Raw genomic sequence first — 12,833 nt, 5'->3', positions numbered from 1 at the left:
GTCCTCCTCTCTGCTCTGTGGGAAACACTGCCTGCAGTTCAGCTGAAAAGTCTGAATTTTTGTCACATATCTGTTGGACATAGCTGAGTCACTGATGGCTTCACTGTTGTACAGAGGAGCACAGAGTTTTTTGCTTTTTACAAAATGTGGTTAGTGTTTTATATTTGCAAAATTTTAAATGAGACATGAACTGATTTCAATGAAAAATCACAATTTCAAGCTGGAGAACTGTGTAAAACAAGATTTGTTCAGTTGAAAAGTTGAACGTGCTAAAACATCTTTTTTTTACAGTTCCTAGCAGTGGTAAATGGACTAATTTTCCTTCTTTTTTTTTGTTTAAGATCACATGCAATTCGAAGTGACAATTATTCCCCTAAATTATTTTTCTAAAGTCGACCTGAAGTATTCGGTCTATCAGTCAGTCATTCTTTCAGTTTGTCATGCAAGTAATGATTATTTTTGATTGCCGATTAAACTAATTATTCTCTGGATTATTCTATTAGTTGCTTATTTGATAAAAAGTCAGAAAAGGGTGAAAAAAGTTGAATAGAGTTTCCCAAATGAAACGAAAAGATGACAGATGTCTTGTTTTGTCCGCAGCCCAAAGATACTCAGTTTGCCGTCCAAGAGGAGGAAAGAATCCAGGAAATGCTCATATTTTAGAAGCTGCAGTCAGAGAATCTTCTACTCTGCTTTCTTAAATAATGACTCGAATGAATTATCAAAATAGCGCTTGATTAATTTAATACTTAGGAGATAATTGGTTATTGAGGCAGCTCTAATTTCAAGAAGTATTTCCTGCTTCTGGATTTTCCAATGTGTGAGATTGTACCGCTTTTATCTGCTTACATTCATCGCCTGCTGAATATTTTCTGCGATACAACAATTCCTGGAAACTAAAATGATCATTTTCCTGACCTACTCGCCCCCTGTGTAACTCAGTCTTTGTTGTGACTCTTTCCAGGAGTACATCTGTCCAAGATGTGATTCGGGTTTCATAGAGGAAGTAACAGAAGACTCCAGGTGAGACGCTTTTATTTTATTATTCCGGCTATCACTTCTCCAGACAGCACACGATGCTACAGCCTGTCAGTGTCGGCCCCTGGAGCAGGAGAACGCTGACGTTGCAGTGCTGAAGCCGTAGTTTTGTTCCGGGCCGACACTAAAGCTTGAACATGTGTGCACAGGGCTCAGTGGCCGTTGCTAATAATGCATCTTTTGTCCCTTTGTGCGCTGTTTCCCTCAGTCTCCTAGAGGGTGGTGCTAACGGGATAGACGACACAGCCACACAGTTTGCAGAGGTACAAACAGACGAAGAAATACCCATTGAAATAACTGCATATTTTGATTTTCTTAATGTTTGTCTTCTTCATTTGTCCCCCTGTACATTTTTACACTTTATTTTTGCTTTCTTTGCCTCGTTTTGTGCGTTAAAAATCCCTGTTTTTCTGAATGTCCCCACAGCTATGGCACCTCTTGTTACTGGAGCGGCCGTTCACGACAGACCCCGACACCCCCGACTCAGAACCCCGGCTCCCCGGAGGACGCCTGGGGGGTTTCGGCGAGCTGGGAGGGCTCGGAGGCGGGCCGATCGGTGGGTCCGTCCCGGCGGGCCTCGGAGGGCCCATGGGTGGCCTGCTAGGAGCCGGGGAGCACTGGGGACCGGGGCGTCCTCCTCGTCTGCACACCCAGAGGAGATACCGGTCCAGAGGCAGCAGTCGGCCCGACCGCTCGCCGGCCGTGGAGGGGTGGGTGTCCTCGTCTTTGTCACCCTCCATCTCTGGGTTGATCAAAACGCTGCTTTTTTTGCTCTCACAATCCTCATTTTTCTTATTTTGAAAGATGACGTTGTGTATTTCCTGTTTTCCAGGATTGTACAGCAGTTTCTCGCCGGTCTCTTTGCCAACTCCGGAGTCCCTGGCTCACCTCCCCTGTCATGGTAACAGCAGTTTCTGATTGTTTTTTTTTTTGTTCCCGTCACATTTTACTTCACTGTGGGCTCATTTTTCACTGCAGTATTAAATCCTGCACCTCTATGGGGACAGAGTAACCATGATTAGAAGTACAGAGAGTGTTTTCTGTGCAGTATGATACAGTTAGAATACAATAAACCTTTAAAAATCAGAAAAAAAACTTGAATTTGTTTGACTGTGTATTTTAAAAAATAGGAAGAAAATGTAGACTCAACACGTCTAATGTTTTTCCAAATTTCCACACTGAAAAAAAAGACTGCATCATTAAAAAGTCATAAAAAAGTTACATTTCTTAGATTTTTTATTTTACAGAAAAAAGAAAATGGTAACTAACATTTTTTCAAATATGCACATGCATTACCAATACTAGAAACAAAACACGGTGGCTCTACAATATCAAAAATAGATATTTAACTATTTTCATTTTTACAATTTCTACCAACTCTGTGTTTTTCACATCATCTGTAGGAAGATGTTTCACCATGCTGAATGTAACAACTTGCTCCTCTGTTCACTGTTTCTGAGCCATGCTGAATTTATTTTATTGAGCCAATGTGTTTTATTTTCCTTTCATGATCATTTTGGACAAATTTTGACTCATTTTCAATAATTTTGTACCAGTATATCAGATTTTTGGCAAATTTTGAGTCATCTCAAATAGTCTTTTTCATTATTTCAACAAGATTCTGTCATTTTGGGGAGGTTTACTACAATATTTGACTTTTTACAACCTCTATGAACTCACTGTACTCTGCTCATCATCTGTAGAAAGATGTTTCACCATGCTGAATGTATCTTCCAACAACTTGCTCATCTGTTCACTGTTTCTAAGCCGTGCTGCTTTAATTTTATTGATCCAGGACGCTTTTATTTTTTATTATCACTCCAGTTTGTTAGCATTCTTGTCTCCTCTCTGCTCACAGTTGGTCATAGCTTGTCTCTTGCATCATGTAGTGGAGAATTTTTTATTTTTTCACAAGTAAGTTAGTGTAAATTTAATTTAAGTTTAATTTTGGTGATTTTTTTCAAAATGAGACACTTAGAATACAGTAATTCTGATGAAATACTGTTATTTTGAGCTTAGATTTGGTTAATGTTTCTTGTTGAAATGTAAAATCACACGATTAATTCAAGGAACGTGAAAATCAAATAATTCTGACTCTGATTAGTGATGTAATTTTGATGATTTCTTAAAGATAAAATGCTTTCTGGCTTCTCAGTTGTGCCGAGGAGCTCCAAATTGTGTGTTTTCTACAGAATTCAGTGCAAATGGTTCACTTTTTGTCAGGTTTGTAGATGTGATATGTAGAATAAAGTAATTTTAAGCCTAAATTTGTAGCATTTTCCCAACTGAGCTGCACTTCACACACTATTAATTCAAATATGTTGAACATCCAACAGCATTTTGTTTATTTACAGTTTCTGGCGGATAAATGGTGTCATTGTGGCTGTTCTTTACAAATTTTTTAAAGCCTTTCTTTGTCTCTTTCAGGACAGGGATGCTGCACTCTAACCCAGGGGATTACGCCTGGGGGCAGGGAGGGTTAGACGCTGTGATAACACAGGTAAATCTAACCTTATAACACTTAAAGTTTGTGTTTGTGTCAGGTTTTTATTGCTCTTGAGCTCATAAATGTGTGTGTTTTCAGTTACTAGGTCAGCTGGAGAACACAGGACCTCCGCCAGCGGAGAAAGAGAAGATCTCATCCCTCCCAACGGTTAATATCTCTCAGGAACAAGCAGGTCAGTTGCTCCTCTTTTTACCATTTTTTCCATCGCTGCCTCACCAGGTTTCTCTCGCCGAGTCCTTGAAGTACAAATTACAGTATTACCATAGATAGGAGTGGCATTTAGACAGCTGGATAACCATGAATCATTGGTTGTAGAAGCTAAAATGTAAATCTCCTACTATATTTGTGTCACGACACATGAAATTTTAGTAAAAACTGGCTAGTTAGCGCCATATTTATCTATTAAAGTATGTTTTTATAGTCATTAATGTCAAGATAGATGTTAGCATAACACCAATTCCCAGCGTAAACTCATCCACCAGTCTTCAGATAAGTAGAGCAGTTGTCAACAAATAAATTATCTGTCACTTATTTGGATTTTATAACTGTAAGAGTTATATTTCCGGAGATGTTGATCCCTTGAAATGGCTTCACAGCTAAAATATTTTTAAAAAATAAATAAATAAATAAATCCAAAGTAGAGAATTTTGTGGTGTGAAAAAATTTGAAATTTTCAAAATTACAAAAAAAAACAGTCAAAATTCTTTGATTGCAGCTTCTAGAATGTGAATATTTTTTGGTTCCTTTTCTGCTCTGACAATAACCTGAATGTCTTTGGATAAAAAAAAGACATTTGTCATCTTTGTTTCACCATTTTATGACCCTTTATAGACCAAACAACTAACCCAGGAATCCAGAAAATAATATATTTAAAATGTTTAGTTTCAGTTTTGAATGTAAAAGTGAAATAAATGACCCATTGACTTTTACTAATCTTAGAATGCTTTAAACCTTTTTTCTTTATGACAACTTTGCAGAAAGTCTTAACTTTATCAAGGTCGCGATGTTCATCATCAACTTCTAAATTAATCACAGCCTTTGTGATCATCAATTAATTGATGTGTTTTTAATTCTTTGATTCCAGCTTCTTAAATGTGAATATTTTCTGGTGTCTTTCCTCCTCTTTGAAAGTAAACTGAACATCTTTGGACAAAGCAAGACATTAGTCATCTTTTGGAAACACTGATGGACGTTTTTAACCAAAAAATATGTTAATCAACAATGAAAATAATCACTATTTGCAGCCTTACCATAAAAAAATGCTGTTATAGTTGTAAATGCACACACAGGGACTAAATTATGCCTCTTTAGTAAAAATGTGTTAATAACAAATCTGTCATTTGCGTAAAAGCATTTGGATAGAGAATAAAATGTGTTGATATTCTGCCAAGAAGAGCTTCTGAGACGCCCGTTAACCTTCAGAGTATCGACAGTTTGTTCCATAAATTAACTCCGATGACGTCTTCTTTTTTTTCTGCTCGCTTCTCTTTCACCTCCTGCTTGTGTGTGCTGCCCTATTTTACCGCTCAGCTGGTAATAGTTGACTTACTGGGATAAATGAATGTGTGCGGGCCTTTTTTAGGCCTTTTTCTGTGTTTTTACTCAGCAGACACACTACGCTTGGTACCTTACATGATTTAAAACCACTCTATTTCCTTCTTTTCTCTGTTTTAGACTGCTGTATGGAATGTCCAGTGTGCAAAGAGGACTTTTCAGTGGGAGAACCAGTCAGACAGCTACCCTGCAACCACTTCTTTCATTCAGACTGTATAGTACCGTGGCTGGAAATGGTGAGTCTCCATAAATACGGCAGAACTTTGCAGAGTAAAATCAGGAGGAGGGTGTATTCCAGTATCCATGCTACTATATTAGCTACACCAGAGAAGGATTTTGCATGTCCCAGTATGCAAAAAAAACACCCGCATGTCCGACTGCGTCTGGTTTTATCTTGCAGTTTGCAGGCGGCTTGATTTTATGACCGTTCATGAATCTTTTGCACAGGTCCGTCACATACGTAGCATATTCACAAACAAGGTTTTTATTTGCATACAGTTTGGATTGTATTTAATTTTGTTACTTGAGTTGGGACAAGTGTTGGTTAAATGCTAACAAATGGGCTAATAAATCTGCATTTTCCCTGATAAACAATAGATTTCCTGAGTACAACTCCATTTTATTAACTGTGTGTCACATTTACTGCCACTTTTGTTGGGACAAAGTGTATTTTCCTTAGTTTTCCATAGATTTAAGTGAGGAAACATTGCAGTAATGGGGGACTTTTGCAAAAAATCTGTTGGATTAAAAACCAAACATGATGTAAAACAAGACCAAAATCAGGAATCCACATGGTAAAATTCTTCTCCAACACTGAGAAGTGAGAAGGGTGTTTGTGTAAGTGTAGATTTAATGCAAACAAACTGGAAAATTCTGCATTATCATTTATTTTAAGCTGGGAAATATCGCTGTAGTAGCACATTTTAAAAGATATGTTGCATTCAATTTAAAAGAGCAGTCTGATCGTGATGTAAAACAAGATTAAAATCAGGAATCTTGTAATAAAATCGCCCAACATCTTCAGAAAAGACAGCAGTGTACTCAGAAACAGGGATTTTATTATGTATACTGTTTAAAATGTAATTAAGTTTGCCATTTCTGGTGAAATAAAGTTTATGCTAAATACAGTCAATTGGACTTTACAAATATGTATTTTCTTAGATAAATAGTAGATTTGCTGAATGCAATTTACTGTATCTTTACTGTATGTTTTGCAGTATTACAACTATTTCTGAACCATTTCACACATTATCTCATTGTAGGAGAGACTTTAGTGTATTTAATTTTGCAACTTTTGTTGGGACAAAATGCATTTTCCTTAATTTCCCATAAATGTAAGTGAGGAAGCATTGCTGTAATAGGAGATTTTAAAAAATCTGTTGCATTTAATACCAAAAATGATGTCAAACAAGACTAAACTCAGGAATCCACATGGTAAAATTCTTCTCCGACTGAGAAGTGAGAAGGGTGTTTGTATAAGTGTAGATTTAATGCAAACAAACTGGATAATTCTGTGTTTTCCTTTAAATTTGCTGCGAAACATCGCGGTAGTGGCAGATTTTAAAAGATATGTTGCATTCAAAGCAAAAAAGCAGCCTGATCGTGATGTAAAACGAGACTAAAATCAGCAATTAGGAGTCCTACTACATCAGGTTTTATCTTTTTTTAGCTATTTTATGGTCTTTTTCTGACCCACAATCCTTTGCACAGCTTCGTCACATACTTCACTGTATGATAAAAAACGAAGCTTTAAACAATACGAACTTTGTGACGGCTGCTGCATCACTTATTGTAAGTAGAAAGACAAAGTCTGCAATCTGGAATTCAGCTAAGATAAGATAAACTTTATTATTCCCTCACCGGGTGTTAAAATCACATGTTACAGGAGCGAGGTGCGAATCAGGCATAAAAAAAAAAAGAAGCTGGTCAAGAATTGTGCAATAAGGCTAAAAATAAAGTCACAATAAAGACATTTAACTAATCTCACCAGCTGTAACTCCATAACTGATGCTAGCGTACGAGATTAGTGTGGAAAAGAACATAAAAACAATAAAAGAATAAATAAAGACATAAAGAAAGTCTGAGCCGTTCTTCCCCTACACTGTCACTAATAAAATACAGCAAAAATATAAAAATATAACAATAAAATACTATATATGTAAAAAACGATCTCCAAAATGTATAAAAGTGTAGAATTTTTCCACAATATCTATAAGCTCACCGTAGTGTCTAGCCTTATTAGTTATTCTCCATAATTGATAACACTGTAGGGTAATTTTAGTAGGAATTAATTCCTAATATGTAAATTATTCAAGTGTAATTAAACCCTAAAAAAACACTGCTAGGTTAACTGAAGTATTTAGTCTTGTTAGGCTCATTTTTTCAGACTATTTTATCTTGTTTTTTCAAGAATTAAATCTCTAATTTGACTTTTGTTGTAAAGCTCTTTGTAGATTTATTTTTTAACAGTTCTATACAAAGAAAGTTGTTCATATTTATTACATAAATAGAGTGCTAATGAGGGTGTTCAGGAGTAAAGAGTCTATATTCAGCTTTTGGTTTCTCCTTTCCTTCAGTGTGTACTGAACATGCTTTTCGTGCGTTAGCTATCAAAGGTCCGCAGACTGACAAAGTTTAAAGTCCACAACAAATAAAACTATTCTCTCTTACCTGCCTGAAACACCTTGTTACTCATCTACATCATCGCATTAGCAGAACTCCTGTCAAGCGGCTAGTTTTACAAACCAACGTAACCTGGATATTCAGGAGGTGCGACAGGATAAATATGTGTTGTTTTTTTTTAAGGCAAGTTTATTTGTATATCACAGTTAATACACAAGGCAATTCAAGGTGCTTTACAATGGCAAAGAAATGCATCACACAGCTTTAAAATTAATTATAAAGATGATTTAAAAGTAGACATTAAGATGTTAAAATCATAGAAATAAAACATGAAAGTGCACTGAAAATCAGAAACAGATTGAGCATCTAAACCAGGGGTGTCAAACTCCTCTTAGTTCAGGTTCCACATTCAGCCCAGTTTGATCTCCAGTGGACTGGACCAGTAAAACCACAGCATCATAACCTATAAATAACCACAACTCCAAGTTTTTCCTTTGCTTTAGTGCAAAAAAAGTAGATTCTGAAAAGGTTCACATTCATCTTTTTGCAAAACGCCATGAACACCCTGAAATTTCTTAATAAAAATAAATTCAATTTCAGCAACATTATGCCTCAGTTTATCATTTATACATTACAACTGACAGATCACAGAGTGTTTTACAAAGAAACAAAACATTTAGTCACAAATATCTGGAACTGAACAATACAGCGTTTTGCTTCGGTCAAAACAACAAAAGTCAGACAAAAAAGACCAAAAAACAAGACAAAATATTACAAAAATGATGCACAAAATGACAAAAACGATAAACAAAATGACAAAAAATGAGACAAACGACCTGAAACAAAAAAAGAGACAAAAAAGCTACAGAGTGACAAAAAATGGACAAACAGCAAAAACGAGACAAAAACTTACATAAATGATGCAAACAAGACGAAAAAATGACAAAAGTGAGAAACAAAACGACAAAAAATAGACAAAAATACAAGCGAGACAAAAAAACCCACAAAATGACAAAAATGAAGCTCAAAACAGCAAATAAAGCAAAACACAAAATGACAGAAATAAGACAAAAAACACAAGCGAGACAAAAAGGAGATTGTGAATTAATACTGAAGAAATCAAAACTATAAAAGAATACATATGGAATTATGTTGTATGTGAAAAAGTGTTCATCTTCAGTATTAATCTACAACGTGGAAAATAATGCAGATTAGCTTTGAATGAGAAGGTGTGTCCAAACTTGACTGGTAGTTTACATGATGTAATCGTATCAAAAGTTTATCCACCTCCTCTTTTTTTTTTTTTTTTTTTCTGCTAGGTTAGGATTATTTCTGCTTAGCTCAGCGTGACCTTGGTTTCAACTCATGAGTGCAGATGGAGAGAGGTCATGTACTTTCAGTCTTAATGCCTCATATGGGCTCCATGGGCTTCCATTGGGGTTCCACGGGATTATTTAGTGAATGCATAAAGTCAGTTGACACGTTAGGGTTTCCAATCTTGCCATTGTTTGTTCTAAAATCTGATTTACACATCCTATTCATCTAATGTTAACATTTGTTCAATCTTAAAGTGCCTCAACACAGGAAGCCGGTGTAGTGATTTGAGGACCGGCGTAATCTGGTGTTAGTTGGCACTCTGGCAGCAGCGTTCAGGATCAGCTGTAGCTGCTGGATTGATGTCTTAAGACCAATAAAGACACCATTCCAATAATGTAACCTACTGAAAATAATGATCAGTTTCTCTGCATCTTCTCTAGACAGGAAACCCTTGATTCTAGCTTCAGTTGTTAATAGTCAGATTCAGTAACAGCTTTCACGTGGTTGTTAAAATTCAGGTCTTTAACATTAAAGCGTGCAAATATATTCTAATAGACCCCAAAAATAGAAGTATAAACCTAAAAATGTGCAACATAAGGGCCCTTTAGTCACGTGCTTTGGTTGAATGGGGATCGTGATGGAAATACACTACCGTCCAAAAGTTTGGGGTCACTTAGAAATGTCCTTATTTTTGAAAGAGAAGCAATTTTTTTTCAATGAAGATAACATTAAATGAATGATAAATCCAGTGTAGACATAGTTAATGTGGTAAATGACTATTCTAGCTGTAAACAGCTGATTTTTAATGGAATATCTCCATGGAGGTACAGAGGAACATTTCCAGCAACCATCACTCCTGTGTTCTAATGCTACATTGTGTTAGCTAATGGTGTTGAAAGGATCATTGATGATTAGAAAACCTTTGTGCAGTTATGTTAACACATGGATAAAAGTGGGAGTTTTCATGGAAAACATGGAATTATCTGGGTGACCCCAAACTTTTGACTGGTAGTGTAACTTTAATTCATTTAGAGCAACTTTAACTCATTTAGAGCAACTTAAACTAATATTGAGCAGCTTTAACTAATATAGAGCCACTTTAACTCATTTTTGAGCAACTCTAACAAAGAAAGAAAACTTTAAAAAGTTCTGTTAGCACATGAATGAAAGTGGGAGTTTTCATGGAAAACATGGAATTGTCTGGAGGACCCCAAACTTTTGAACGGTGGTGTAAATGCAGGAATTAATCGATTTCAAATCAAAATTTGGCAAACTGCAGAAGTTGCAGTTCAGCAAATATAAGAAGTGTGACTTTCAAATAATGAGACTAAATGTTGTATTTCAGTTTTACTTCATCTGAGCAGAACAGAACTGAAACTCTTCGTACATTTTGCAGAACGTCTTACCGAGAGTTCAAACAGCGTCGGGAGTTTTACAACTTTGTCTTCCTCCGTCACACTTTACACAGTAAATATTGAACTGAAGCTCATCTTATAAAGCTAATCTGAAACCAACGATGTCAGCTGTATTACAGTCAGTTAATTTCCCCTTTTCATTCAGCCATTGGTGGGAATTAAAGTATCACTTCAGTTAAATGAATGTTGATGCAGCAAAACCATCAGATAAACTCAAACAATAGATTTGTCTTAATTCCACCGTGCTAGCTTAGAAATTGTTGTGTCCTTATGGTGTATTTTCTGCTGCTGGACTGAAAAATCTCAATTAAATTCTTTCATGCACATTTTCTCATTGTAGAAGAAATTTGAGTGTATTTAATTTTGCCACTTTTGTTGGGAAAAAGTGCATTTTCCTTAATTTTCCATAAATTTAATTGAGGAAACATTGCTATAATACGATTTTTTTTTTTTTTAAAACGGTTGCATTTAATATCAAACATTATGTAAAACAAGACTAAAATCAGGAATCCACATGGTAGAATCCTTCTCCAACACTGAGGACATTTTGTGACAGTTTCAGGGCATTTTATGTTATTTTGGGGTCATTTTGCGTGTTTTTTGGTCTTTTTGTAACCATTTTATAGACATTTAGTGTCATTTTGTGGAATTCTGTCGTCACTTCAGTTGTTTTTGTGGTAATTTTACGCATTTTTGTGCAAAATTTGTGACATTCAGGAAATTTTGCGTCATTTTTTCGTCCTATTGTGTTTTTTTTGTCTTAATGTGACCATTTGTAGACATTTTGTGTCATTTTGTGGAATTCTGTTGTCACTTTATTTGTTTTTGTGGTAATTTTATGCATTTTTGCACAAAATTTGTGACAATTTAGGACATTTTGCATCATTTTGTGGTCCCTTTGTGGGGTTTTTTTGGTCTTTTTGTGACCATTTGTAGACATTTTGTGTCACATTGTGGAATTCTGTCGTCACTTCATTTGTTTTTGTGGTAATTTTATGCATTTTTGTGCGAATTCTATGACAATTTCAGGGCATTTTGTATTATTTTGGGGTCCTTTTTGTGGTTTTTTTGGTCTTTTTGTGACCATTTGTAGACATTAATGGAATTTTGTGGAATTCTGTCGTCACTTTACTTGTTTCTGGGGTAATTTTGCACATTTTTGCGCAAAATTTGGGATGATTTCAGGGCATTCTGTGTTATTTTGGGGTCAGTTTGTGACCATTTGTAAACATTTTATGGAATTCTGTCGTCACTTCAGTTAGTTTTGGGGTAATTTTATGCATTTTTGTGAACAAGTGACAATTTCAGGGCATTTTGCGTCATTTTGTGGTGCTGTTATGTGTTTTTGTGTTCATTTTGTGACTATTATTTACCATTTTGTCTTCTTTTCCTGGGCTATTCCATCTAGTTGCTTTCAAACTGTGTAAAACTTGTGGTAAAAGCGCCCGGAGCTAACGTCTGCCTTGTTTCCACGCAGCACGACACGTGTCCAGTGTGTAGGAAGAGTTTGAACGGAGAAGACAGCAGCAGCCAGCCTTCGTCAGAGTCACCCTCCCTGTCCATGGACCCCCGAACACAGGAGAGATGGTCCTTCTGATCGCCCACACCATCACCCCTTCACTCATAATCATCTCGGTCTGACTTCTCTCATTTTTTTTGTATTTTTTATTTTATCGCCTTCTTCTCCTCCTCGATCATGCACCCATACAGATGTCTTAACATCCTTTTCTTTTTGCCTAAATAACAAACCAGCCTAGATCGATGTTCATCCAGTCTCCTCTACTTCCAGCAAACTCACCCTATTTGTTTTTCTTTAAATGTGGAGAAATGCCGGACTTTATATTGAATCCTCTCCAGATTAGCAAAATCCTGCAGCTGAGACGGATACTTAGCATTCACAGACACCTGGAATAAATGTAACGTTTCTGTTGAGATCGTGTCGGGAAGACTGTTGGTGTTTTATTAGCATTTTTTAAAGGTGTCATCGTGTACAAAACTCCCCCGAAATGAAAGCATTTTAGAGGAATCAGTCGGTTCAAAGAGAAGCTGTGACTTCAGAGAACTTAAACAAACAGTAAGGGAATGAAATTCTAAAAAAATCTTCAGCCCCTTTTACGTAGATTTCATCCCCCTGGTGTAAATATTCCAAACTCTCCGTCATTTTATTCCTCCGTTTATCGCCGTCTTTGGTTTTTATCACCTTTTTTTGATGTAAATAATTTTAGTCCGACAACTTAAGGTTTGCAAAGGAATTTAAAAAAAAAAAAAAAAAAAAACACGTAGAGAATGGAGACACAAATGTGAAAAACCTGGTTATCAAACTGTATATTATATATATGAAAAAATGTCTATGATGTATTAATAAATTGACCAAAAAAACA

At 36.0% G+C, this 12,833-nt stretch overlaps 1 protein-coding gene across 1 annotated transcript in view; it reads left to right on the top strand.

The window, feature by feature from the left end:
- Window positions 1-12,833, top strand: part of rnf115a (ring finger protein 115a) — a 17,777-nt gene extending 4,944 nt beyond the window's left edge. Inside the window, exons 2-9 of the mRNA XM_023261710.3 lie at window positions 965-1,023; window positions 1,247-1,301; window positions 1,465-1,748; window positions 1,871-1,939; window positions 3,466-3,538; window positions 3,623-3,716; window positions 5,219-5,334; window positions 11,930-12,833. Of these exons, the coding sequence (XP_023117478.1) occupies window positions 965-1,023; window positions 1,247-1,301; window positions 1,465-1,748; window positions 1,871-1,939; window positions 3,466-3,538; window positions 3,623-3,716; window positions 5,219-5,334; window positions 11,930-12,049 (870 nt within the window). The 3' untranslated portion in view covers window positions 12,050-12,833. The remainder of the gene's footprint in view (window positions 1-964; window positions 1,024-1,246; window positions 1,302-1,464; window positions 1,749-1,870; window positions 1,940-3,465; window positions 3,539-3,622; window positions 3,717-5,218; window positions 5,335-11,929) is intronic.

This window comes from Amphiprion ocellaris, chromosome 9 (assembly GCF_022539595.1).
Source record: "Amphiprion ocellaris isolate individual 3 ecotype Okinawa chromosome 9, ASM2253959v1, whole genome shotgun sequence".
NCBI lineage: Eukaryota > Metazoa > Chordata > Actinopteri > Pomacentridae > Amphiprion > Amphiprion ocellaris.
This window is presented reverse-complemented; position numbering and strand designations above follow the sequence as displayed.